The sequence below is a fragment of the Gossypium raimondii genome, chromosome 8 (assembly GCF_025698545.1).
Source record: "Gossypium raimondii isolate GPD5lz chromosome 8, ASM2569854v1, whole genome shotgun sequence".
NCBI classification, from domain to species: Eukaryota; Viridiplantae; Streptophyta; class Magnoliopsida; order Malvales; family Malvaceae; genus Gossypium; species Gossypium raimondii.
This window is the reverse complement of record NC_068572.1, coordinates 1,633,518-1,659,523: the sequence shown is the minus strand read 5'-3', so window position 1 is coordinate 1,659,523 and position 26,006 is coordinate 1,633,518. Positions and strand designations below refer to the sequence as shown.

The 26,006-nt window shown below is 33.2% G+C and overlaps 3 protein-coding genes across 7 annotated transcripts; 2 read left to right on the top strand and 1 right to left on the bottom strand.

Annotated features, from left to right (window-relative positions):
- The first annotated feature begins 4,894 nt into the window (after positions 1 to 4,894).
- On the top strand, positions 4,895 to 6,961 carry LOC105790142 (phospholipase A1-II 1). The gene is made up of 2 exons (XM_012617578.2): positions 4,895 to 5,505; positions 6,052 to 6,961. The coding sequence occupies exons 1-2, from the start codon at positions 4,981 to 4,983 to the stop codon at positions 6,757 to 6,759; spliced, it is 1,233 nt and encodes a 410-aa protein (XP_012473032.1). The 5' UTR covers positions 4,895 to 4,980; the 3' UTR covers positions 6,760 to 6,961.
- A 3,780-nt stretch (positions 6,962 to 10,741) lies between these two features.
- LOC105790140 (TORTIFOLIA1-like protein 2) lies at positions 10,742 to 19,566 on the top strand. Of its 5 annotated transcripts, none has more exons than XR_008198837.1 (10): positions 10,742 to 10,872; positions 11,006 to 11,058; positions 11,889 to 12,596; positions 12,774 to 12,968; positions 13,052 to 13,154; positions 13,400 to 14,064; positions 14,469 to 15,176; positions 15,842 to 16,007; positions 16,679 to 16,838; positions 19,297 to 19,566. XR_008198837.1 is itself a non-coding variant. In XM_012617576.2 (9 exons), exons 3-9 carry the CDS (start codon positions 11,946 to 11,948, stop codon positions 16,690 to 16,692), a joined length of 2,502 nt encoding a protein of 833 aa, XP_012473030.1. In that variant the 5' UTR covers positions 10,742 to 10,872; positions 11,006 to 11,058; positions 11,927 to 11,945; the 3' UTR covers positions 16,693 to 16,956. The 5 variants fall into 5 exon arrangements, 3 of the variants coding, with proteins under 3 accessions (XP_012473030.1, XP_012473029.1, XP_052491170.1); XR_008198836.1 differs by lacking the exon at positions 19,297 to 19,566 and adding an exon at positions 17,351 to 17,641; XM_012617576.2 differs by lacking the exon at positions 19,297 to 19,566 and having other exon boundaries at positions 11,927 to 12,596; positions 16,679 to 16,956.
- On the bottom strand, positions 17,636 to 23,665 carry LOC105790141 (probable serine/threonine-protein kinase PBL17). Its single transcript, XM_012617577.2, has 6 exons — positions 22,967 to 23,665; positions 21,136 to 21,440; positions 20,196 to 20,331; positions 19,313 to 19,449; positions 18,926 to 19,049; positions 17,636 to 18,454 (listed from the first exon to the last, which is right to left on the bottom strand). The coding sequence occupies exons 1-6, from the start codon at positions 23,043 to 23,045 to the stop codon at positions 17,871 to 17,873; spliced, it is 1,365 nt and encodes a 454-aa protein (XP_012473031.1). The 5' UTR covers positions 23,046 to 23,665; the 3' UTR covers positions 17,636 to 17,870.
- Positions 23,666 to 26,006: the final 2,341 nt, after the last annotated feature.

Genomic DNA, 26,006 nt, shown 5'->3' with positions numbered 1-26,006 from the left:
CAAACCGATATCAAAACTTTTCGGGTTGCTTGTCTTGATCACAGTAATGGCGACATTGAAGTATAATATTTTGTTGTTAAATTGCAATACCAGATTCTCATTATGGCAGATGCAGACAGTTCTTGTGCTGATGAATTTAGAGGATGCCCTACTAGGGTTGGATAAGATGCCTTTGACATTGACGCTTGAAAAGAAGTAGCGTAAGGATTGAAAAGTTCTAACACACTTACATCTGCATCTATCGAATGAAATTCTTAGGACGTGTTGAAAGAGAAGATCGCCGCTGCATTATGGACGAAGCTAGAGTAGCTATGCATGTCGAAAACCCTGATTAGCAAGTTGTATCTAAAGCATCATCTTTATTCTCATCATTTGGAAGAAGGTATGTCTTTGGTCAAACACTTAACTGTGTTTAAAGAAATCATCTCGGACTTAGAGACTATGGAGGTTCAGTATGATAAAGAAGATTTAGGGTTAATTCTGCTTTGTTCGTTGCCCCTGTCTTATTCAATCTTTAGAGATACAATTTTTTATAGTCGCAAATCTCTTACAGTTGATGAAGTCTATGATTCCTTAGCCTCGTATGTCAAGATGAAACATCTTGTGGTTGGATTCGTCTCTCAGGAAGAGGGTCTCATTGTTCGTGAGAGACAAAAATAAAATACTGGTGGTAATCGTGGGAGGACACAAGAACGAAATCCTGACAATAAATCTAAGGGTAGATTGAGATCTTCAAACAAATGTAAAACTTGTAATTTCTGCAAAAAGAAAAGATGCTTTAAGTCTAAGTGCTATAAGTAAGTTGTAAAATAATATCAAAAGGGAGGTTGCAAATCAAAAGGAAAAACAACTAGAACAATTCGGTGAAGTTGATGTAGTAGAAGACTACATCGATGGTGAACTCCTAGTTTCTTTTGTTGACAACTCTAAAGTAAGCAATAAGTGGATTCTCGATCCTGGCTGCACTTTCTAAATGAGTCTCAATCGAGATTGGTTTGCAACATATGAAAAAATGTTTGAAGGTGTTGTTTTGATGAGAAATAATGCTTCATGTAAATTTTTATGTATTGGCACGACAAAAATTAATATGTTTGATGGAGTCGTCAAAATAGTTAGTGACGTACGACACATACTAGAATTGAAGAGAAATTTGATTTCGTTGAGTACTCTTGATTTAAAATGATACAAGTACACATCTGAAAATGAGGTTCTAAAGATTAACAAGGGTTCTCTCGTTGTGATAAAAGGGTAGAGAAAGACTGCTAAGTTATATATTTTGTATGTTCAACTATTACTGATGCAGTCGTCGCTTCCTCTTGCTTGTTAGATGATGATGTTACTAGACTTTGGCATATGCGTCTATGGTATATAAGTGAGAACGACATGAATAAATTAGGCAAAAGAGGACTTCTTAATGGATAAGGCATTAGCAAACTGAATTTTTGTGAGCATTGTGTTTTTGAGAAGCAAAAGAGAATTTGATTCACCAGAAGAATCCATAACACGAAGGGAATGCTAGATTATATTCATTCTAATCTCCAGGGACCATCTAAAGTGCCTTCAAGGGGTAGCGCTAATTATATGCTGACGATCATTGACAATTTTTCCAAAAAAGTTTAGACATTCTTTCTGAAGCAGAAAATTGATGTGTTGCTCACGTTTAATGATTGGAATACGATGATTGAGAAGCAGACAGGAAACAGATAAAACACCTCTGCGCAGATAATGACTTGGAATTCTGCTCTGATGAATTTAATTAATTGTGCAAATTAAAAGGAATCGTGAGACACTTATATAGTTCTCCAAACTCAACAATAAAATGATGTATTAGAACGAATGAATAGAAAAGGTTTGATGTATATTGTCAAATATTTGTTTACCGAAGTCATTTTGGGCTAAAACGGGTGGTACTGCATATTTTCTGATTAGCTAGTCTCTGTCCATTGCCATTGAGAAAAAAACTCCACAAGTGGTATGGTTTGGTATTCCTACTAATTATTCTGATTTGAAGATTTTTGGGTGTCATATGTATGCTCATGTTGATAATAATAAATTGGAACCTAGATATATTAAGTGTGTTTTTCTTGGATATAAGTCTGATGTTAAATGACATAAGTTATGATGTCTTGAAATTAGGAAAGTTGTCATTAGTAGAGATGTTATTTTTGATGAAAATGCTATGCTGCCTCACATATCTATTAAAAACTCTTCTGATAAAGACCGGTAGAGATCAAACACACATGTGAAGCAGATGGAACTTCAGATTGATCCAGGATCTATAATAAAATCTACACCTTAGGTTAGTATAGAAACTCATAGTAGAGTTGCTTCTTCACTACAGTTAGCACCACAATATTCTATTGCCAAGAATAAACTTAGAAGAGAAATTAAACCTCAAAAGAGGTTTGCCAAATCTGATCTAGTTGCTTATGCTTTAAATGTGATTGAAGATATATATGCAAATCAAGAGCCATCTACTTATTCCGAGGCAATTAGCTGTGAAGATTCATGAAAGCGGATGATTGCAATGCAAGAAGAGAATCACTCCATAAGAATAGAACATGATACCTAACGAAGCTTCTTAGGTATCAAAATTGACTTTGACTTGAATTTAAAATTTTTTAATTCTTTTAATAATGTGTTGAGTTTCAAAATTCATGTTTATATAACAACAAAGTTAGAACATTATCTTAAAAATCTATATTAAAATGCTTTTTGAGCTTTATTATCGTTGGGGTTAGCCTATACCTGATCATGAATTTGAGCATCTGTTTAAGTTTGAAGACCCACTTAAAAAGTGTGAGGATTTGGATAAAAATATAAGTTAAAAAATGGGTTTGGACAAAAATTAATATATGTTTTTTAAACGAATATAAAAAGTATATCACATATATATATATGTCTACCAACTTTACTAATATTTAAACGATACATCTGTATTGAATTTATCCATATAATTGTACTTGTCATGAATATAAATTTTCGAACTAATTCAATATATATATGTATCATATCGATCTAAAACACTCTATCCATTAATGCTTATTGAATGGTTAAATTTTTTATATAAAATAAAAGTTTGAAATTTTAAATTTACGTCAATTTTGAGTTACACAATTTATATGAATGGAATGTGAAATATGACGATTGAATGCATAAAATCAAAAAGAAATGTAAAACTACTCTAATTTTACGCATATGTAACAAAGTATGTCTTAAAATATATATTAAAATACCTGTTGAAATTTGTTATCATTGGGGTTCGCTTTAAATATGCTTAACATCAAATACTTGTTCGTTAATTCAATATTCGGTGAAGAATAAAATTGTTTGGATTTCGAGTTGCATATATATAAAATAAATTTTGTTTGTTATCATTAGACTTGTTCATGGATTGGGGTACACGTTCAGGCTTGAAGTCCTGCCCGAAATTTGGGAGGATTTGGGTAAAAATATTAGGCTCAAAAGATGGACTTGGGCAAAAAATAGGCCCGTTTAAAATATGGGCTAGGCTTGGGTTTGAACCTTCAAGGCCCGAGCCCAACCTAACCCGTTTTTAAGTTTATAATACTTTATATTATGTTATTTTTATATATTATGTAATTTAGAACACATTAAAAAAGAACCTATAGTATATATAATACTACTCTAATATAAACATTAAAATAATATTAAGATGACTATATACAAAATTTTAATAAATAAAAATGTATAAAAGTATGAAATTTTAAAATAAAATATAACAAATATTTTTAAAAAAATTAAAAATAATATGGGCGGGCCTAAAATGGGTTGGGGTTAAGTCTTTTGCAAATATGGGCGAGTTCGTATAAAATTTTAGACCCATGTTTCGGGCCAAGGAAAGTTTGAGCAAGCATAAAGTATGTTAGTATCATGCTTAAGCTCGACCCGACCCGACCCGACCTATGAACACCTCTAATTATCATTATTGTTGTATATTCTTTGCAATTGTTGAGATTCTAAAGGTATATTTATTGCTGATAATTTTATTTTCTTAAACTAAATGGTAGCAAGGAAATAGATGATTTCAAGTGGGGGCTTCATAAGAAATTTCTACAGCAGCTTCCATAAATCTGCTAGTCAATATATTTTTAATTTAATTTGTATAAAAAATAGGTAAAATTATATTTTGATTAAGACTTAAATGTTAACATTTAACCAAATAATGTATTTTATTTGGTTAAATTACTTTTTCAAGAAAATTTTAAGTGACCATCGATAAGGTTTTTACACAGTTAGTAAAAGTTAAGGTTCCGAACTTTGAGAATCTGAGTTTCAATTTTACCTTACATAAATAACGCGTAGGCATTGTTTTAGATTTATTCGGGATTAGATCTTACTATGTTTGGATTCTATTTAGAAACTTTTGAATTTTTAATATATATTTAATTTTTTACTTAAAATTTTGTATAAACTTTTAAATATATATTTTTCTAATGTTTAATTTTCAGATAATAATATTATTGTTTTCATTTGGCATAATCTCGTAACCTATCATAAATTTAACATAGTTACAAAACAAAAATAAAAAATCGAATATTAAATTTAAAAATTAATATAAAATGTATTATTAATTAATAATAAAATGATGTATCATTATTGGTATAAAATAAAAAAATATTATTATTAAGTTAATTATTAATTATAATTTTTTTAATCAATTAAGTTTTATGGTGAGTAGATGAACAATTGAGTGCGGTGAAGTGCCCCTCTCATTCAAACCCACTTAAATTTTAAATTTAATTTTTTATATTTGTCAATGTTTAATAATTATAATTAATATATATATTGTTTTACATGATGTGAAGTCAATTGCAAAGTTGGTATGAGCGCTTTCGGCTTATCTGAGAGATTTGCCCTATATAAAGCACCCAACCATGTCCGACTCCATTGCAACTCGTTCGAGAGAACTCAGAAGCATATAGAAAACAAGTAAAATACAGAGAAAAAAAAAGAGTGATGGCCAGCTCCATAGCAACTCGTTGGAGAGAACTCAGTGGGGAGAACGAATGGGAGGGTCTACTACAGCCACTAGACACTGATCTCCGTCAGTATATAATTCACTACGGTCAAAGGACTTCAGCTGTCGGAGACCTCTTCGACCCTACCACTTACGATCCTAAAACCTCGAAAGAACATTTTTTCACCGAGGCTTGTCTCATAAAAGGAAACCCCTACAAGTACGAGGTGACTGACTTCATTTATGCTGGCTCGAATGAAGTTACGTCAGCATGGATGGGATATGTGGCGGTGAGCACGGATGAAGGGAAGAAAGTACTGGGCCGGAGGGATGTTTTGGTTGCTTGGAGAGGGACCAGAACACTATCGGAATGGATCAATGATTTACGGATTCCGCGAGTATCACCTACCGATTTGTTCCCGAAGGCCGCTGAATACAACGCTTTAGTGCACGATGGTTTCCACGCGCTTTATATTGGGACGGTACCGGCTTCTACACATAGCAAGAGGAGTGCTAGAAAGCAGGTAATAGTCCAAAAAATCGATGTTCTTTTTAAATATTCAGTTCTTATTTAATAGTCCAAAAACTTCCCATTTTTATTTATTTTAACATTAATTTATCAAATCAAATTTATTATAACTCAAAAATTTTTTTAAATACATATTGTTTCAAATTAATGTACTCTAGCTTAGAATTAGTGATGTTAAAAACCAGACCAAATTAACAGGTTGAAGCCAAAACTTTCTTTTTTAGGCCAAAATAAGAAAAAAAATTAGTGGCTAAACAAGTTAAATGGATTTCTAAATTTATAAATATTTAGCTGTTTTTTTTTTTTGAACTACAAGAGAATGACAAAGCTCTAATAGCAATGCGATTAGGGCAAGTCAAACTCTGGTCATATCTGAAACGGTAAATACTCTAATTATCAGGCCAAAACTTGAACTTCATTCATATTATAAACAATGTTTTAATTTTACTTTTTTAAATTAATCTTTGTTCGAAAAAGTTTCAAATTGAGCAGACTAACTCGAGTAATTCAAAATTCTAATCCATTTCTTGCCCTTCTGAAGGTCCGAACTGCTGTAAAGAAACTAGTGAACAAGTACAAACATGAAGAACTAAGCATAACCGTCACAGGGTTTAGCTTAGGTGGAGCATTAGCAACATTGACCGCAATGGACATAGTTGCCAATGGATGCAACAACCCCACCGGAAGCAAGGCGCCGTTCATGGTGACCGCCTTCGTGTTCGGTTGTCCCCGTGTCGGAAACGACGGTTTCAAACAACTATTTGATTCGCTCAGGGGCGACAACCTTCGTCTCCTCCGTATGAAAAACAAAATGGACTTTGTTCCAGTAATTTTATTGTCTTACACCGATGTCGGAAACGTGTTGAACGTTAACACCTCAGTGTCAAAGTACTTAAAGGAGAAGTTTTTTGGCTTCACTGGTTATGCTTTCCGTGATGGAAATGGAGATGAAGTAGGTATCGATATAAGCTTGGTAAATGAAGATGATCATGAAGCTCAAGAAATAATTATCAGCGGATGGATAAACAATCTGTATAGTTGTCACAACATGGATGTGTATATGCATGGTGTTGCGATCGAAAACATTGCAGAAGATACACCGGCGGATGAATTGGATTATGATTTACCACTCGTGAATAAACATTTAGATCGTGTGAAGGATGACTACAAATTTCCAACGGAGTGGTGGGTTGGTGAGAATCGGAAGAAAATGGAACAAATGGATAATGGACGATGGAGGGTTGTTTGAGTTTTGATGACAAACATGAAGGCTACTTTGGTTTTAATATATATATATATATTGATATAAATAAATGCCCTTAGATATTAGCTCAGGGTTTGTTGTTTGTAAATGAAGCTTATACGCTTCTATATATATTTATGATATAAACAAAGGTCCTTGGATATTACCTACGGGTTTGCAATAATATCACTTCATTTAATTTATGTTATTTATAAATCTGATTTATAAAAGATTAATCGAGAAAGATTTTTGTTTATTATAAGATTGTATATTTTAAAAGTCAACTATTTATGTCAGTGACTTTCATTTAAATCATGAAACGTAGTCACATTTATTGATTTAAAGTACATCATATAATTTATTTATTTTTCACTAATAATTTGGGTCCAACGTAATAGAATATTGGGATAATATTGTTAGAAGCGATAGCTACAAGAGTCGAAATGCAAATTTTCCTTTCAAAGCTGGTAACTTTATTATTTTTAAAATTAAATTATAATTTTAACATTTTATGAGGATCAAAATGTAACTTTATCATGCATTAATTTATATATTTTTAAAAATTTTAAAGAGATTAAAGCACAAATTTCTATTTCTGTCAAACAGGTGTTTGACAAGAATTTTAGTCATTTCCGTTTAAATCAAGACACTTTAAAATTTTAACCCTAACAACAACATAACTAGTGCAACTTGAACTCAAGCCATACCTAAAATAATAAACACCCTGACCATTAAGTCAACACACCAATTTAGCATTTAGAACCATTTGAAATATACAAACAAATAATTTCAAATCATACCAACAAAAACCATTTCAAATATTTTTTAAAAAGTTAAATTTTAGTCAAGCCCAACAAACTTGACATTTTCTTAATAGTTATAGTCAAATATAATTTTGCACATATTATTTAATTTCTTGTTGAGTTTCAAAATAACTCCAAAAATATACAATATTTAAAATTTAAGATTGAAACCTCCATTGAACTTCTCTAAAATTTAATTTAAAAGTTTTTCTTATATAAGTTTTCAAAAAAATCAACAATTGTATTTAGCTACTAACACTTCTCTAGAATCAAGTCAAAAAAATTTAGGGTTCGAGATTGAGTTATATAATTTTACTAGAGTTAAAATGTAATTTTACCAATTGTATCGGCATATATCTCTATAATTTTTAAAAGGACTAAATCAAAATTTTATCATTTTTGAGGGTCTAACTATAATTTTACCATTTATTTACTTAAAATTTTATAATTTTTCAAAACCTAAAAGCACCATTTTTATTTTTAGGAGGGTCGTGCCTCCTCCTTCTTACACGACACTTCAATCAATTATAGTTTTAAGAAATACTATTTCCTCTAAGATATACTTTTTAACAAACCATTTAGTAATACAAAACATTCATTAACGTGATATATGATTCTTCGAATTACATAAAAATGAAGTTAAAGAAACATACAGTTAACTAAAAATTCCAAAGCTTAGGAATGTTGGAGGCTCAATATATGAACATTATTAAGGAGTTCACTTCTTAACCTTTCTCGAAATACAAGTGCTTCATCCTTCTAGTTGAACAAAAAGCGCATTAGCATCTAAGCCTACACGTACTGCTTTGTTCAACGAAGAATATTACATGAGCGTAACTTTTGTGAAATGTTTGTAACTTTCATCTCTCCTTAATCTGTATGTATAACACGCTCACTAATTTTTCTCACTCCCACCATCCACACGTTCATTATCACATCTTTTACATCCGTTCTTTCGTAATCTTCCTTGAAGGGTTATAAATAGGGTTTTGCATGTTTTATTTGAGGCCTTTTTAGATTTATTGGTAAACTTAAACATTTTAAATTTTTTTTTTGCAAACTTTTTTACTCCTGTTTTTCTTCAACTGTTTGTATATATATGACCCTCAAATATTTTCTACTTACGTTGGAAAATTAAAAAAAAAAATGAATAAACTCATGTTAGACACATACTTATATTTGATTATGCACTTACGTTAGAACAATAGACGAAGATAAAAAAATGGCAATGAAGATGGGGACTATTTCTCTCCTAGTTGGACTTGATCATGAGCCAGATTTGAAGTTTTGCCCGAAAAGTAGAAGGATTTGAGTAAAAATATAAACTCAATAAATGAGTTTGGAAAAAAAAAGCCCATTTAGAAATGGATCGAGTCTCGGGTAATCTGTGTTTGGCCCAAGCTTGGGCTGAATTTGCCAAAAAAAAAATTGTTACTGTTTTTTTTGCTGTTTTGCCGCCATTTCAGTATTATATTATCACTATTTTGTTATTATTGTTTGAACATTGTATAACCCTTGTTTTATTGTTAATTTTGCTACTATTTTAGAGGCATTTGCTTGTTAAGTTGCACTCATCTTAGTGTTATTTAAGTATAAAGACTTTTTTTAATTTATTTTCAATTTGTTGGGAAACATTTATTTTAATGGTTTTAGTGTATTTGGTGTATTATATTTTCAAATTTATATTTATTTAAAAAAATTAATACGGACGGACAAAGTCGGGCTCGAATTTTTAACTTTTTTATCCGGGTTGAACTTGAACAAAACTTTAGACCCATTTTTTGGGTATAAAACGGGAATGAAATTTTGTTACGACCCTGCCTGAACCTGATCCATTATCACCTCTAGTTTGGAGTTAAAAAATTTGATTGTTTTCACAATAAGAATTAACTCGTCCAATTGATGCTCAATTTTGTTGAGGTTTGAATCCTATAAATGATAAAAAATAGCATTGAGAAATTGTCGAAAAATTCAGTTCAATTTGATTTTAAATATAATCGAGATTAAATGCATTTAACTGAAATTTTCAATAACAAAATGAAATCGAATTAATTGACAAATGTATTGCAAATTAAATACCAATGACAAGAGCCCAAAATATTTATTTAGTATTTTGAAAGTTAATCAAACATATGAAATTGACGGACCAAAATTCATTCAAAGCAATGGTTAAAGCGTTTATTTGATTTAATAACACAAATTTATTTTACAGAATTAAATTATAAAATTTAATGATAATTATTTGAAAGTTAAAATTGACATCCACATTAAATTTACTATAATTTTATAGGTTTAATATAATATTTGGTATTCGAGATTGACATCTTTATATATATATATATATTGGTACTTAATCGGTGCTTTAATTTGACAAATGTGATACAAGTTATTCGATTATTAACGATGTTTATTTTTAATGTGGTGACAAAAGTAAGCGATACAACATTAGTATATTGGGGTGATTTGTATGACATATGTCAATTTGGTGTATTCTATTGAGAAAAAAGCTTAGATACTAAATTAGAAAAAGTGACAAGTTAGAGTACCGAATGTTATATTAACCCAATTCTATATTTAAAAATATTATCAAAAGGTTAAAATATGCCACAAGTCTATGTACTCTTCACAAATTTAAAATTTAGTCCCTATACTGGTATACTTTTATTTTTAGGAGCTAAGTCTTTGTACTTTTCAAATCTTAAAATTTAGGTCCAACTGTTAATATTGTTAAAATTATTTTATTAAATTCAAGGTCATTACAAGTCATTACTTTTGTTATATGGCTACCAAATAAGTTTTATTATTATTTCAAATGGCACATCAATAAATTTTACAAAAAAATTGAAAAGTGGACGGACTAAATTTCTTTTAATAAAATTACTACTAAGTGAGTATTTTGTTTTTCAAAATGTTTACTGAAAATTTAATAAAAAATTAACAATGTTAATAATCAGACGTAAATTTTGAAATCTGAAAAGTAAAGAGACTAAATTGTTGAAAATAAAAATATAGGGACTAAATTATGAATTTTTAAATAGTACATGGACCTACGACATATTTTAACCATTTAAATAGAATCAAAATACGCATATTCATGCAATATATCATTATCAATAAAAAAAATTTGAACGCAGAGGAGAAAAGACGATCGAAGCCGTAGAAAAGAACACGTGGAGGAAATCAAAGGTCACGCAAGTTACCCCAAAATTCGAAACACACAGTATAGGCGCGAAAACTGAAGCCAGAGCCAAATGCGAAAAAGGAAAACACAAGGCACGGAAAAATTCATTTGTGATTTGTGCAGAGCAGACAACGGGTAAGCTTTTCTTCAAATTTTATTTTCTCTCTCAGCTCACTCTGAGATTCGTGCCTTTTTCTATTTAAAAAAAATTAATATATATTTTTTAAATTTAAAATTTGTCTTTTTTTTTTAATTTTTATTTTTTCAGGTTAATCAGCTTTGGAGCTTCGTTCACGGATTTTTTTTTCTGGTGTTTTGGGAGTAAGTTGCTAAACCTTCAATTTTTGTTTTCGTTGCTGTAAAATGATGTTGTTTCTCGTCCTTTTAGTTTTAGTATTCTATACTTTGTTACTAAGTAAGCTTATGGTGGACATTTTATGAAGTTTTTGTTTGTTTAACAAGAAAGTCTAAGGAAAAATGGAGAAAGGAAGTGGAAAATTTGAAATTGGTGATCTTAGAGTTTCAATTTAAGTTGCTGGGGTTTAGAGCCTTTTTTTTTAGGTTGACATTTTATGAAGTTTCTGTTTGTTTAACAAGAAAATCTATTCTATCAAAAAAAATCTAAGCTAAAAACAGAGAGGAAGGAAATCGAAAGATTGAAATCGATGTCCTGCTGGTTTCAATTTAAGCTGGGGTTTAGAGTTTTTTTTTGGTTGACAGTTTATGAAGTTTCTGTTTGTTTAACAGGAAAATCTAAGGAAAGAAAAAGAGAAAGGAAATGGAAATCTTGAAATCGGCGCCCTCTTGGTTTCAATTTAAGCCAGGGTTTTGTGTTGTTCTAGGGTTTGGACTTTAGAGTTTTCCTATTTTATTTTTTTTTCAAAAAAGGGTTTCGTGTTTTGTCACTTTCAGAATGGTTTTAACTACTGTAATTCTGTTTATAAGATCAGTTATTGTTTCCTTTTCCCCTTTTGTTTTTTCTTCCAACATTTATTATAATGGGAATGGAAAATGGTGTTTACTGTTTCTAGTTTTCCATGTTGCTTTACTCTTTCTTACTATGTAAATACTTGAAACTTTTATTGCTATGAAGAAATCTTACATTTTTTTCCTGTTTGCTTTTTCTCTTCGCAAATTCATGTTACAAGCAGTGGTGCATCCTTTAAACTCTTTAACCCTGTGAAAATAGCTTGATAGTTGGTAACAAGATGAAGGCACACATGCATAGGAAAGCCAAAGGACCCTCTAAGATCAACTCACAACAGGTAGCTTTTGAGCTAAAGAATAAGGTGAATCTTGCGCTGAACAAGTTAGCTGATAGGGATACATATCAACTAGGAGTTGATGAGCTTGAGAAAACAGCAGAATGTTTAACACCAGATAAGATTTCCCCATTTTTGTCGTGTATATTGGATACTGATTCAGAGCAGAAGAGTGCTGTTAGAAAGGAATCTGTCAGGTTGATGGCTACATTAGCTAGATTTCATCAGGGCCTTATACTTCCATACCTAAGTAAGATGGTTGCTAGCATTGTTAAGAGGCTTAAGGACCCAGACTCAGTTGTGAGGGATGCTTGCCATGAAACAATGGGTGTTTTGGCTTCAAAATTGAGTAATCATGAAGATGATAATAATGGAGTTTTTGTTATGTTGGTGAAGCCACTTTTTGAAGCATTAGGTGAACAGAGTAAGCATGTGCAATCGGGTGCAGCATTGTGCTTGGCAAGGGTCATTGACAGTACCCATGATCCTCCAGTTTCCATTTTGCAGCGGATGTTGAGTCGGACCATAAAATTGCTCAAGAATCCACACTTAATGGCAAAATCATCAGTAATTGAGTTAAACAGAAGCATTATTCAGGTTAGTTTTAGCTTGGATGTCTAAGAAATGACACAGCAAGTTACATATAAGTTGTTACTGTTTCAATAATGGAGTTGGTTTTAACTGATGCTCCTTCTTTATCATTGTTTTGTGTCTATTGTTTTTAATATACCTGCTTAAATTATGGTAAAACTGGCATTTTAATGTTCATTCCAGGCAGGTGGTGCTACAACACAAAGTCTTCTCGCTGCAGCAATGGCTAGCATTCAAGAAGCCCTCAAAAACAGTGACTGGACAACACGCAAAGCTGCTTCTATAGCATTGGGGGAGATTGCTTCAAGTGGTGCTTCTTTTCTGGGATCTTTCAGGGCTTCCTGCATCCGTTCCCTTGAGTCTTGTCGTTTTGACAAGGTTAGAATTTGTTAAGGATTTTTACTCTAGGGAATTTTCTCATGATTGATTGTACCATATTATTAGGTTCTTGTCTCTTATAGGTCAAACCAGTTAGGGACACGGTACTGCATTCCCTTCAGTACTGGAGAAGCATTCCCGGACCTGATACTTCTGAACCTTCTGAGGCTGGATCTTATGTAAAAGGTTTAGGAGCTGGTGCCCTTTACTCTTTATTTGTACAGAATCTTACCTTCTGAATTTTTTTTCACATATCATATTTAGTTTAGGTGGCATTTGATTATAATAAACTAGTCTCATTAAATAGCTTCTGCAGCTGGATTAGGAAGAAGTCTAATTTTGACTAAATATGATATGGTGATATTTTGTTTACGTTACTAGTCTCTTCCCTCTTTTTAATGCTCCTATTTGCTTGTTTATACTTTCTGCAGAAAACTTTTGTGGAGGTGATTCCAGTGACATAACAAGTAACAATGACTCTTGTTGGAAAGATGTCTCAGGGAAGAAAGTTACTACAAACCCAGCTATAAGAAGGATACCTCTGTCTGTTAGAAAGACATCTCAGAATTATGTCCAAGACCCTCAACGTTGCAAAGATGATGATTGGCATATTGAAATTTCTGTTTCAGAGAAACATAATGTTTCTTTACCAGACCTTCAGAATGAAGAATCTGAAGGGAGCACTATCACCAAGACATTGGATAGAATGATGCCGGACACTACAAGTACACAAGATATAGGGTATGATTTTGTCCCAGTGGATGACAAACAAGAGTGTTCTTCGGTGTCTAACCTTCTTAGTGACAACTTTGGGTCCAAGTTTGTAACTGTTTCTCATGACCATATAGCTGAGGGACATTGGCAGAAGTCTATGGGACGAAGCCAGCGGTTTGCAGGTGAAGAAGTTAGTAATGAAGAAGATGGTGTGTGCTCTGGAAAAATTAGGGACCGCAGAAGTCTTGATTCAGCAGTCAATGAATCAAGTCCGGAAACCGTTTCAATGTGTTGTTCATGGATTGAGAATAAAATTGTTGGCATTCAGAAACAGCTTTCGGAGATTGACAGCAAGCAGTCCAGCATGATGGATCTTCTCCAGGTAAATCTCAATAGACAATAGGTGCAAAACATTTTCCAAACCATTCTAAGCCATAGGATGACCTCTTAGTGTTGAGGATTTATTCTTTTGCATAAACTGCTTGTCATGTGCAGATTTCATCACCATGAAGGACTGACCTTGGCACATTTTATACTTTTGAGGAATATAAAGTTGAAATCTGGAGCATGAGTCATTATACTCACTGATCTTGTCTCATCCTATTCTGTCCATTAATCCTAGGCCCCAATTCAAACTGAGCACTATTTGTATTGTTTAGAGGTCTTGAGTTTTTTTTATTTTCTATGTCTATGTTTGAAAAAGTATTCTTCCAGTACTAATTGCTTCACGGCTCATATTACCCTTTTCATTGCAAAGAATTATATTATGAATTTTATTTTTTTTAGGTGTTTTCAACTGGTATAATGGATAGCATGTCCATGCTACAGTCAAAGGTCTTAAGTTTAGAACATGTAGTAGATCGTATGGTGCAAGACCTTATGCAGGGAGGGAAGCATCCTGGTTTGGTGAATTCCAGACTTGAGAAGCAGGGTGAAGGTGCTTCTTCCAGACTGTCTTCGTGCACTCCAAGGGCTTCCGTAGATATTTGTAACAGACAATCTTCTTTGCTGTCAGTGAAGAATTCTGATGTTTGGGAGGAAAAAACACTTGGTAGAAATAGGTCACCCAATTGTGCAAAGCAGGGCATGGAGATATGGACTAATCATACTGTAAAATTTTGTAGAAATCCAACAGGGAAGGAAGTGCACAAAAGCTCTGGGCATGGGGGACAAGGCATTGGCCAGATCAGAAAAAATGAAGCTGCCTCTACTTGTTCTTCCATTCCAAATGTGAGTGGCAGACAGAAGTATCCAGACAACAAAGATGGTCTGTGGCAACATGTGAAAAGTCTTCTATGCCAAGGGGACCTAGACTCTGCGTATGCAAAAGCTCTATCTTCTGGAGATGAAATTGTCCTCATTGAGCTTCTTGATAGAACTGGTCCTGTTCTAGAAAGTCTCTCCCAAAAGACTGTCTACAATATTCTCAGTACTTTGGCATCATACCTCTTGGAACAGAGGTTTATGAACTGTATTATCCCATGGTTGCAGCAGGCAAGTTATAGATCATATTATTCAGACTCCTGATATACATGATTATTTTTCACATTCCGGAAGATGATAGGTTTATATCTGTTTCTTTGAGATATATAATAGAACCTAATGATATGGCCTTTAATATTGGTAAAAACATTCATGCATGTTGTCTGGTCAGTATTGTTGTGCACTTGTGCCCTACTTATCTTGCTTTTCCACTTGATTGCCTAAACAGTGTAACTGTGTCTGGCCGTCCAAGGGTGAGTACTTGACGAACATGGTTGTTTTCTATTTTCTCTCTAAAGTTCTATCATTTTATTAACTACCCGTCTAATTTTTTCAGTGTTTTTCCAGTAATGCTATTTTGTACACCTTCAAATTTCAAGTTTAAGAAAAATTATTCTCTTGGTTTAGTATTAAACATATTACCTGACAAAAAATGTTTCTTGATGTCTTAAACATACTACCTGTAAGAAATACTATCAACCATCAAAGATGTTTTTCTAATAATCTTGAAAGTTAAAATCTTAAAAGCTGTGGTGATGGGTTAATGCTCTTGTTCTGTGCGATGATTCGGCTTGTCTTGTCTTGAGCCTTGTAGTGGCTTATCACTCAAATTTGATACATGAAAATTCTATGTTTTCAAGTAGTACTTTTAACCCGCTATGATCCTTGGTTTTTAGGTGGTTGATTTGAGTGCTATACATGGACCAAATCTCCTTATTCCCTCTGCTAAAGTAAGAAGGGAGATTTTATCTGCAATACAGGAGGCCATGAACATGGAATTTTCTAACCCTGCCGAAAGAAGATCAGTTACATCACTGGCAATAAGGTTCCACCAAGAATGGGGTAAGCAAATATGCTTGTATTTGATTTCATTTGTCACCTTGGCTAGAGTAGAGAGATCAGCTTCCCTGTTTCTGAATTTCCTGAATCTACTCCTCCCATGCAAAATAGGAAAGAGGAAATTGTAAAAAATAAAAATTGCCGAAAGGATTTGAGAGGACTCGTAGTTCATAATTGTGCTTGATCTTGATTCGTGTATCCTCAATTAAGACTTCAAATTTATGCCCTTTAGATATCAAAGACATCTCCTTAGTTTGTAGCTTACCATTGTCATTTTCTATTTTATCACAATAGTATTTGCTTTCACTTTTAATATTTCCCGACTAAATGTCAGTTTCTTGATGTTTACTCAAGGCTATGCCAATATACCATTCCTTTATGTGACAACTTATTAGTGCATACTTGGCATTGTCAATAGGATAATAATCCTATTGACAATGCCAGTGGAGTAAAAAGCTCCACAAGCGGGGCTGGGTTGATGCAATTTGTTTTTAGGTATAATAAAATAATATTAAATAATTAAAAAAGACACTTGGCATTTTCTTAGACCTGCTTGTGGAATTTTTTTACTCCACTAGCAGTGGACAGAATAATTATCATTTGTCAATATAGTTGCTTTCAAGAAAGTAAATTCACTTGTTAGTTCTTGATATATATTTTTTCTTTATTAACAGGGAAATGCTCATAGTTATGAAATCGTTGGACAAAAATTCTGCTCTGGTTCGGATCATCGGAAGAACAGCACTAAGCGGCATATGCTTTGTCCCTTGTCCCGATTGTTTTTGCTGTATAAAGGTCCATCTTTACGAAGTATTCTATAATTCGTCTGTTCAGGTACTCTCTTGTCTTTTATTGCAGTATTGCATGTGGATTGTATAACTTGTTTTGGTTATTAGGTATTAACTTGTTAAAAATTCTTAACCAAGTTTCCAATCTTCCCAGTATTTGTCTCTTTGCTAGTCTATGCTTATCTTTTTTTCCAGAGAGCTAAAATGTTCGTTTCGAGATACAATTTCTAAACAAGAGTTCAATAAAAGATGTGTTAACCAATGTTTTTTGAATCGGACCGAGAAGTAACCGGTTAGAACAGTCGGACCGGAAACTAGCTGGTATATCAGTCTAGACATAGGGGTTTAACCAGTCTTTGACTGAACCGCTTGAAACCAATGAAAAACAGAAAATTGGAACAAAATCGGCAATTAAATTGGTTGAATTAATTTTATAAATTTTTAATATATTTTCATACTGAATTGAATTGGAAATTAGTGATCTGACAAGGTCGACTATCAGTCCGGTTATTAAATATTGGTGTTAACTATTGGTTTATAACAAGCTGGAGATGTCAGGATGTATGCCCTGGAAACTGATCACTAAATCAAGTGATACAAAGGTCCGTTTGCCGGTGGCCGATGAACCCAAATTTCACCCGAAAGGTTTTGACGGCCTCCTAATCACGAATCCAAACTCAGATTTTTCAAGAAAAAAAAGGTTCCCGAATGGCTTAAACCCGAAGCCCAAAGATTGAATCCCAGTCATTGGATTGAGGCCGAACTTGATAATAAGCCACTTTGCTAGTGAAAACATAGGTGAGTAAATTGGAAAATAGTTCTTTTTTATGGGGGGTGTGGGGATTTGGTTTGCTTAAATTATAAATTTATCATTTAATTCAAGTGAAGAAACGTTGGGAAGCAAAACTTACAAAGTGCAGCAGCCATGCCAGCACAAATTGACCTACCATTTGAGACCAATACTTGCTGACCAATCTTCCCCACCATTTCCAAAATGGTAAGGACAAATGGGCAAAGATCCAGGCACTATTAGAGAAGCAGCTCAAATATATTCCACTGCAAGTGAAAATGGCAGCTCTCAGGTAATTCTTTTGCTAGACACTTCCGCTACATTTTCTACCTTATCTTCGGCTTCAGAACTCGATGGCTCGGAAAGATGAACCTTTGTTGGCGGTTCACTTTGGCTTCTCCCTTTTCCAGGTTCGTTTCTATGTTTGCATCCATCTTTGTAACTTTCACTTCTATTAGGATTTCTCTTTCTCGTAGTTGTCCTGGGGGACTTACGGGGAAGTTCATTTACGGTTCCAACGCCGTGGCGAGACCCTTTGAGAAGCAATGCCTCCTCTTGGTTAATATCTTTTACCTGAATCGTCTCGAGACATTCGACCACTTGGCTCATTAGAGGTCGTCCTTTTGGGTTTTCACTAAGGCATAGGTAGGCCAAATGGGCTACTTTCAGTGCAGATCTAGGTGAGAATTGTCCTTCCATTTTAGGGTCTAGGATCTTTATAAGCTTCTTTTTATGGTTCAAGAGTGGTCGAGCCCACTCGACTAGGTTACGCTCTGGGCCCAGCTTTCCCTTATCCATCACTCTTCGTCCGATCAGCAACTCTAGTAATACTACTCCGAACCCGTAGACATCGCTCCTTGCTGTTAAATGGCCTGTTCATATCAGTACCGCAACTTGGTTAGCCATTGTCATTGATTAGTATCGGCATAACATGACATCATGAGTAAACTAGACCTGCCAATCTTAGCCAAAACTTAAAATTCAATCTAACTCGATTTGACCATAAAAATTCGACAATCAACACTTAATAAACCCAAACTTAAAATGATCCAACTAACTGGAAATGTCTCAAACCACAACAAATTAGAACATTAAATGATACGAACATGTAAAACTGATCCTCAAATTAGAATGACCTAAACCCAAAACTTAAATAGATTTGATTTGAGATTAAGGAAATCTCAAATTGACCTGCACTTGAAATTGGCCTGAAGTGAAATGTTTCATAAATTTTAAAATCTAATTAGACCTGAAAATTTTAATGTACAATTCAAATTGACCCAACCCATCCAATTAGCAGTTCTGTGTAAAACTATTCTCTCACTTTCTTGCTTGTTACTAACCAGTCATAACATATTCAGGAGCAGCATAACCATGTGTTCCCATCACTCGTGTTGAAACATGGGTTTGGTCTCCCATTGGCCCATCCTTTGCGAGTCCAAAGTCAGACAACTTTGCATTAAAGTCCTACATTTTACACGCATTTTTAGTGACGGAAACTAAAATCCTACAGAAAAGAGAATGCATACTAAATGGAAGCTTAGACTAGGTATCAATATAAATAGAGGCATGGATACTTTGATTATTTGTGTCCGACACACATTTAGATACGGGCATGTGGACATAATCCTCTTAAGGGTTTTCTAAATTGAACATGTATCTAATACTCACAACACCAAGTCCGAGAGAAAACTAATAACATTGAATAACAAAGGGGAAAGATGAATAACTGCATCGAGCAAGACGTTGGACGACTTGAAGTCTCGGTATATGACAGGTCTTCCAGCACCATGAAGGAAAGCAAGCCCTTTTGCCGCACCTAAAGCAATCCTCATTCTTTTCGACCAAGTCAAACTACAATCGGTTCCTAACAACCAGCAATAAATATGGTAAATAACAAAAGATATGCTCTTTCTTTGACATGCATGCATAGTGTAAATACTTTTAGCATATAATTTTTCTAGTAAATTTTATTATTTGGGCTCGAGTGTGATTGCTGGATATGATTATTTTTGTCCTTTTTAATGTATTTGAAAGATCCTATTTTTTGTTCATACTCGAATAAGTTGGATATGGATATTTCAAGTCAGAGCAACATAGCTACTATTTACCCTAATATTATTAACCAATCATTGAATCAAAGGAATGCCGAAGGAACTATATACACATCATGATTGAAAAACAAAACAAATCGAAAGTTGAATCGGTTGAATCTCTTGTTTTTGTTTCACTAAATTGAACTAGATGAACTGGTTCTTTAGTTTCTGGTTTTTATCGGTTTTGGCTAGTTCTCTAATTTTTTGGTTCAAGCTCAGCTCATCAAACCAATCAATTCCCGGTTCAACCTCTTGGGTTGGTAGGTTTAATCCAAATTTTACAACCTTGAGGTGCATTATAAATAGATGTAATCCTAGTAAGGCTTGGAGGAGCAAGGAAGTGATGGGCACATATCCGTATCCGACATTTACTCTTAAATCCGAGTAACATTGTATCACTTCAATCTGGTTTACAAATAGGCTAAACTAAAGGAGGTTTTTAAATAAGTTTCATGATGGAATTTATTTCCTTTTTTCCCATTGACTTAAATATCACTTGTTCTATCCTAACACTTACTTCGAAAAAGATGTCTTTCGAGGCTTCCACTTTCCATGTATTCATAGACAAGCAATCGATGATCACCTTCACAACAGTATCCGATGAGCTTCACAAGATTTGGATGGCTGAATTGCCCTAAATAGTTGACTTCAGCCTGCAAAACATAAAACAATTCAAACCTGAACTTGAAAGTCCAATTTGATCGATTCAAACCACCCAAACCCAAAGAAATCCGAACAAATAACTTAAAATGACTTGAACCTAAAATGACATAAACTCGCTATAGCACGAAATTACCTGAATTTGAAATGATTCATACTTGAAATGACTTGAGGTCGAAATTGGCCCAAACTTAAAACTGAGTTTGAAATTTGAAAACCCAAATTGACCAAATTCAAATTGTATCGATCCACAACTAACCCGACGCACCCAATTATGATTGAATCCATAAAGTTGAGAAAAATATAACTCTAAACAGCTTTTACTCAAATTTGGGTGAGAGTACTAAAAGCCAGAATATGTATTTGAATAGATTTATTTATTTTTATCCAAGTTTTTACATATATTTGTCCATAAGAAAAATGAGAAGTCGAAATAACATGATCTCTATCTTATAATCAGAATAATAGTACAACAGCATCCGACCATACGTATGAGCATTCTTCTCCAGCTAGATGGAACTTTAACTAAACGTGTCCGACATGTTTTTGGATATAGGTATAAAGAAATGATTCTTCAAATACATGAAAACAAGTTAGAAAAAATGACCCGACATTCACACTCGAGCCCGAGTAACCTAGGATGAAATGTTTACCTAGGTATTCATGATGGAACTCTAAGCATTCACGAGTAATATACAATGAAACTTTTTACTAAGTGTTCATATATGTAGATATAGAATAAATAAAACAAAAACACCTCAGATTAAAAGAGAATAGTACAAGGAGATTGGATTTACCAGCCATTCTCTATCACCTTGGAACCCATCAGGATTAAGCTCCTTAACGGCGACTACAGTAGTTGGGTAACCAGGCTTCACCTTCTCATCTATGACTCCTTTATACACAACCCCGAATCCTCCTTCACCGATGATATGGTCCGGCCGGAATTCGTTTGTAGCCAACCTTGTCTCCTCATATGTGAATATGCAAACATTGTCATATCCAGGATTCTGCCGGAGATCTTTGACATCCCTGGCAGGTGTCAAAGGAACGACGGTTTGAGTTTTGATTTCATTTGATCCCTGCGTTTCTGTTCTTATTTCTGTTGGAAACAAAGTAGTTTAAGTCCTCAATTTGAAGTTGTTGATGTTAAAAGTAATATTCTATAAACTGATATGAAAAGATTCAAGCATGAAATTGATACGATTGTCTTCACGAGCACTTAATTTTGCCCTTGTGAGTATGATCGTACCAGAAATATCAAAATTCAACCTCAGTCTGATAATTCTATACGGATTTAAAAAAACAATTACAGGTGACACAAGGCAAAATCAGAAATTGCTCTCAGTTCCACTAGTTCGAGGTTGTTCAAACTCTATTCAGTCACTCATAGTCAATGATTCCTTTAGTGTTTTTATACGATCATATTCACGAGCACATAATTTAAGCCTTCGTGAGAACATGATCGTATCAGAAGCATCATTCATCCTCATTCAATGATTCTATACAGTTTTCAAAAGATTGGTTGCACAAGGCAGAATCAGATGGTAGTCTCGGGTCATTAGTTCTAGCTTTGCTCAAACTCTATTCAATCAACTAGTTTTTAGGATTCCTCTAGTTTCCTAAAGCATGAAACTGATACGATCATATTCACCGCTGCTTAATTAAGCCCTTGCGAACATGGTTGTATCGGAAAATTCATCCTCCGGTCACACATGACACAAGGTAGAATTGGAAATTAGTCTCAGTTCACTAGTTCTAGCTTGTTCAAACTTAATTCAAAAGACTAATTATTATGAGTCCTCTAGTAAGCAAGAAACTGATACGATCATATTCAAGATCGCTTAAATTAAGCCCTCGTGCATATGATCATACAGGAAACATCAAAATTTATCCTCATTCAATGGTTCTATATGATTTTCAAAAGATTGGTCACACAAGGCAGAATGGGAAATCAGTCTCAGTTCACTAGTTCTAGCTTGTTCAAACTCTATTCATTCAACAATTTTTCATGATTCCTCTAGTTTTCTAAGCATGAAACTGATATGATCATATTCAAGAACGCTTAAATTAAGCCCTCGCGAACATGCTCATGTTGGAAACATTGAAATTCATCCTCCGGTCACATAAGGCATGACCGGAAATCAGTCTAGTTCACTAGTTCTAGCTTGTTTAAACTCTGTTCATTCAGCTAATTGTCATGATTCCTCTGGTTTTCTAAGCATGAAACTGATACGATCATATTCATGAGTGCTTAAATTAAGCCCTCGCGGACATGATCATACCGGAAACATCAAAATTCATCCTCATTATCGGTCACAAAAGGCACGACCAGAAGTCAGTATCCTAATCAATCAATTCTCATGATTCCTCTAGTTTTCTTCTGCAATTAATCTCATAATAACATTATACATATCAAAGCTTTCCACACTGCCACTCCCCATTTGAACAAAAAAAGAGAACATTTTCCAAGTCCAGATTTCATCAAACAATATAAACTTAAACAGATGTCACAACAAAAATTTCAAAAAACAACTGAAATAACATAATAAAATTTCACCATGAAAAAACAAACCCAAAGTTCCAAATCAAAAAAATAAAAATGAGAAAATGGAATTTATAATAAACCTGGACTCTTCTTCCTGCGAGATTGGCCGTGTTTAAGTTGGTTCAGCTTCTGTTTATTACTGCTCATACAAATCCCCATTAATCCAAAAATCCCACACTCTAAATCTCAACCTGAATTCGGATTTCACCTCCCCAAACCTTAAACACCGACATATATATTTATATAGATTACATTATATTATATAATATATATTATGTAAAGGGTTTCTTAGTTCAATCTAAATGAAGAAAATTTTTAAGTCGATGTAACGAAAAAGAAGGGGATCTAAAATCCGATTCTGGGTAAGATCGAAGCTCAGGTGGGTCTCCAAAAAATGAAACCGACCCAAAGATGAAACCAAAAGAACTCATCCAAAAAATCAATGATAAACAATATCTCCAGATAGAATCCACGATAGATTAACTGTTTTTATTTTATTTTATTTTTTTGGTTTTTCAAAGGATAAGCCGCCATTAATGGCGAACAAAGCGGAACCCAATTGTTTTGCTGCCATGGCAAATGCCATTTACTCGTTCCTAACTTATCCATGGAAGCAAGGTTTTGGGTTCAATTTTATCCAATGTTTTCGGGTTTTGGATCCAAAAAAAACTTCTTTTTTAGGAAATTTTTATTGATTTTTGTTTCACACTAATTTGATAGTTTCATCAACATGAGCTGTGATGGTTTTTTGATCAAGTAAAGCATGAAATGTGGGGATTAATCGGATATATATTTAGATTTTTTTTTCCATTTCATTTTCCCACCATGGATCAATCGCCGGTGACGTTGACGGAGCAGCTATTGTAATTACTAGCGAATCGAATTGGTCTAATTTTGTCTCCGGTCTTTCTAGTTTTTGAGCTTTTGAAATTTAGTCCCTTTATTTGTTTGATTTAAGATTAATTGATAACACTAGTATTAACGGATTTTTGATAAATGTCACATATTCAAATATTCAAATTTTAATGAAAGTCGGGTAAGCGTTGAGAGTAAATTTATTATTATACTACTTTTAAAATAGCCATATAATCTTTTTGTCGTAAATTTAACGTATTCAATTAATCGCCGTTGGAGATTTAACTCTTGAATGATTAAAATAAAAGCGTATTAATTATATTCAATATCTCATCTTATTGATTATATTTATCATAAAATAAAGAGGGTCTCAATTATTAACGTGTTTTTGTTTTAGTTGTCAAATTGTAAAACTTTCAATTTCATCACTAACATTTACGATTATTTTTGTTTCGGTCACTTTTCATATTGAAAATTAAAGATTATTGAGTCTAGTTTTACATAAAAGTTAAATAGATCAACAAATAATGACACCATACCATTTTGTATTTCTATTTTGATGGTTCAACTATATAGACTTTAAATTTCGTAACCATGAGTAGCTATTGTGTGATTTTTTTACATTTATAAATTTGATTTTTAATTTAATTTAATAATTATTAAAAAATAAAAATAGAAAAAAAAATGTGAAACAATTTGTTTACTGAAGCTCTCCACTTTATTGAGAGAGTGGCTCAATTTGGTTTTATGAGCGGTCGTCATTTTTCTCTCTACGGTTGGCTATGGGAGCTCTACGAAACGAAAATGGTACTGTTTTGACCCTTTTGCCTGGTCGGGTAATATTATCGGATTCTCTCTTTTTAGAATTATATACGGCAAATAATTTTCGTAAGTTCGTGTGAGATTTAAAAATGTTTGTGTATCATGTTTTGAATGTGGTTGATACGTATTTACAGGTGTAATTGATATGTTATCAGATTGATTGAAGTTTTTACGACAAAGGTTATAACATCTTGTAGATTAGACTCGACGACTGAGACGGGTATGGGATGTTATACAAATTTAGTAACTAATTACAATTGAGCTATATAACTCTAATTATTCATGTGCTTTCGACACATATCTAAACATAAATATAATTAAAAAGATATTTATATCCAATATTGAAAAGCGAACTTATAACTTAATTAGAAATCATGCCTAACATTAGGAGGGACCAATAGGGATCCCAACCAACATTTTCACTTTAAACGGGGGCGGAGCCAACGGGAGGGCGGCCCTGGCTCCACTCTAAAATGAAAATTTTTTTTATTTAGACTCTTTATAATTTATAAGATTTTAAATTAGTAACGATAAAATTATACTTTGGCCCCCGCAAAAATAATAAAGAATTGATTTAATCATTTAAAAATTATAAAGATATAGATTATTAAAATGACGAGATTGCATTTTGTCAAACCAATTCTTCCATTACTTGAACTAATTACAATAAAGTTATGTACCTCCGATTATTCATGCGTTTAGTAGCATATCCAAATATAAATATAATGATACCATCCTCCAATACATAAAAACATTAATTAAAATACTCGTAAAGTAATCAAGAAACAAACTTGCTTTAACTTTAATTACCTCATATAATTAAACTTCTTCAACAATAAATCATCCCTAACAACATGAAAAAAAAACAATATAAATGAAAATTCATATTGAAACATACAAAGAGAAATGCACATAAAATTAATTTCTAGGATTTTTGGATTAGCATGTGCTTCTCCAGCATAACCAAATATAAATATTCCTCTAAATACATATAAAAAACATAAATTGAAAATACTCATACCAAATGTTCCAGAAACAAATTTCATTCAACATTTAATTACCTCATATCATTTCTCTAATTATAGCACCAAGTGAAGTGCCTCGGACAAGAAATCATCTCAAACAACATGGTTGTTTGAACCGAACCAGAATATCGATCTAGGGAGAGACATTAGATCAATTAACCCACAAACAAATAAAGACCAATTGAACCCATTTTTTATGATTTTTTAATTATTTACTTTATCGAACCAGTGACATGACCAGTTCAACTAGTACTACGATTATGAAAATATTGCCTAACAACCTAAAAATTTAAATTGCACATGTAACACCCCTTACCCGAGACCGTTTCCGGAGTCGAGCACGAGGCATTACTTAGCTTATCTTACCAATTCGGAGCATAAAAACTAGGTTTGAAAATTTATTTTCACTATTTACAGC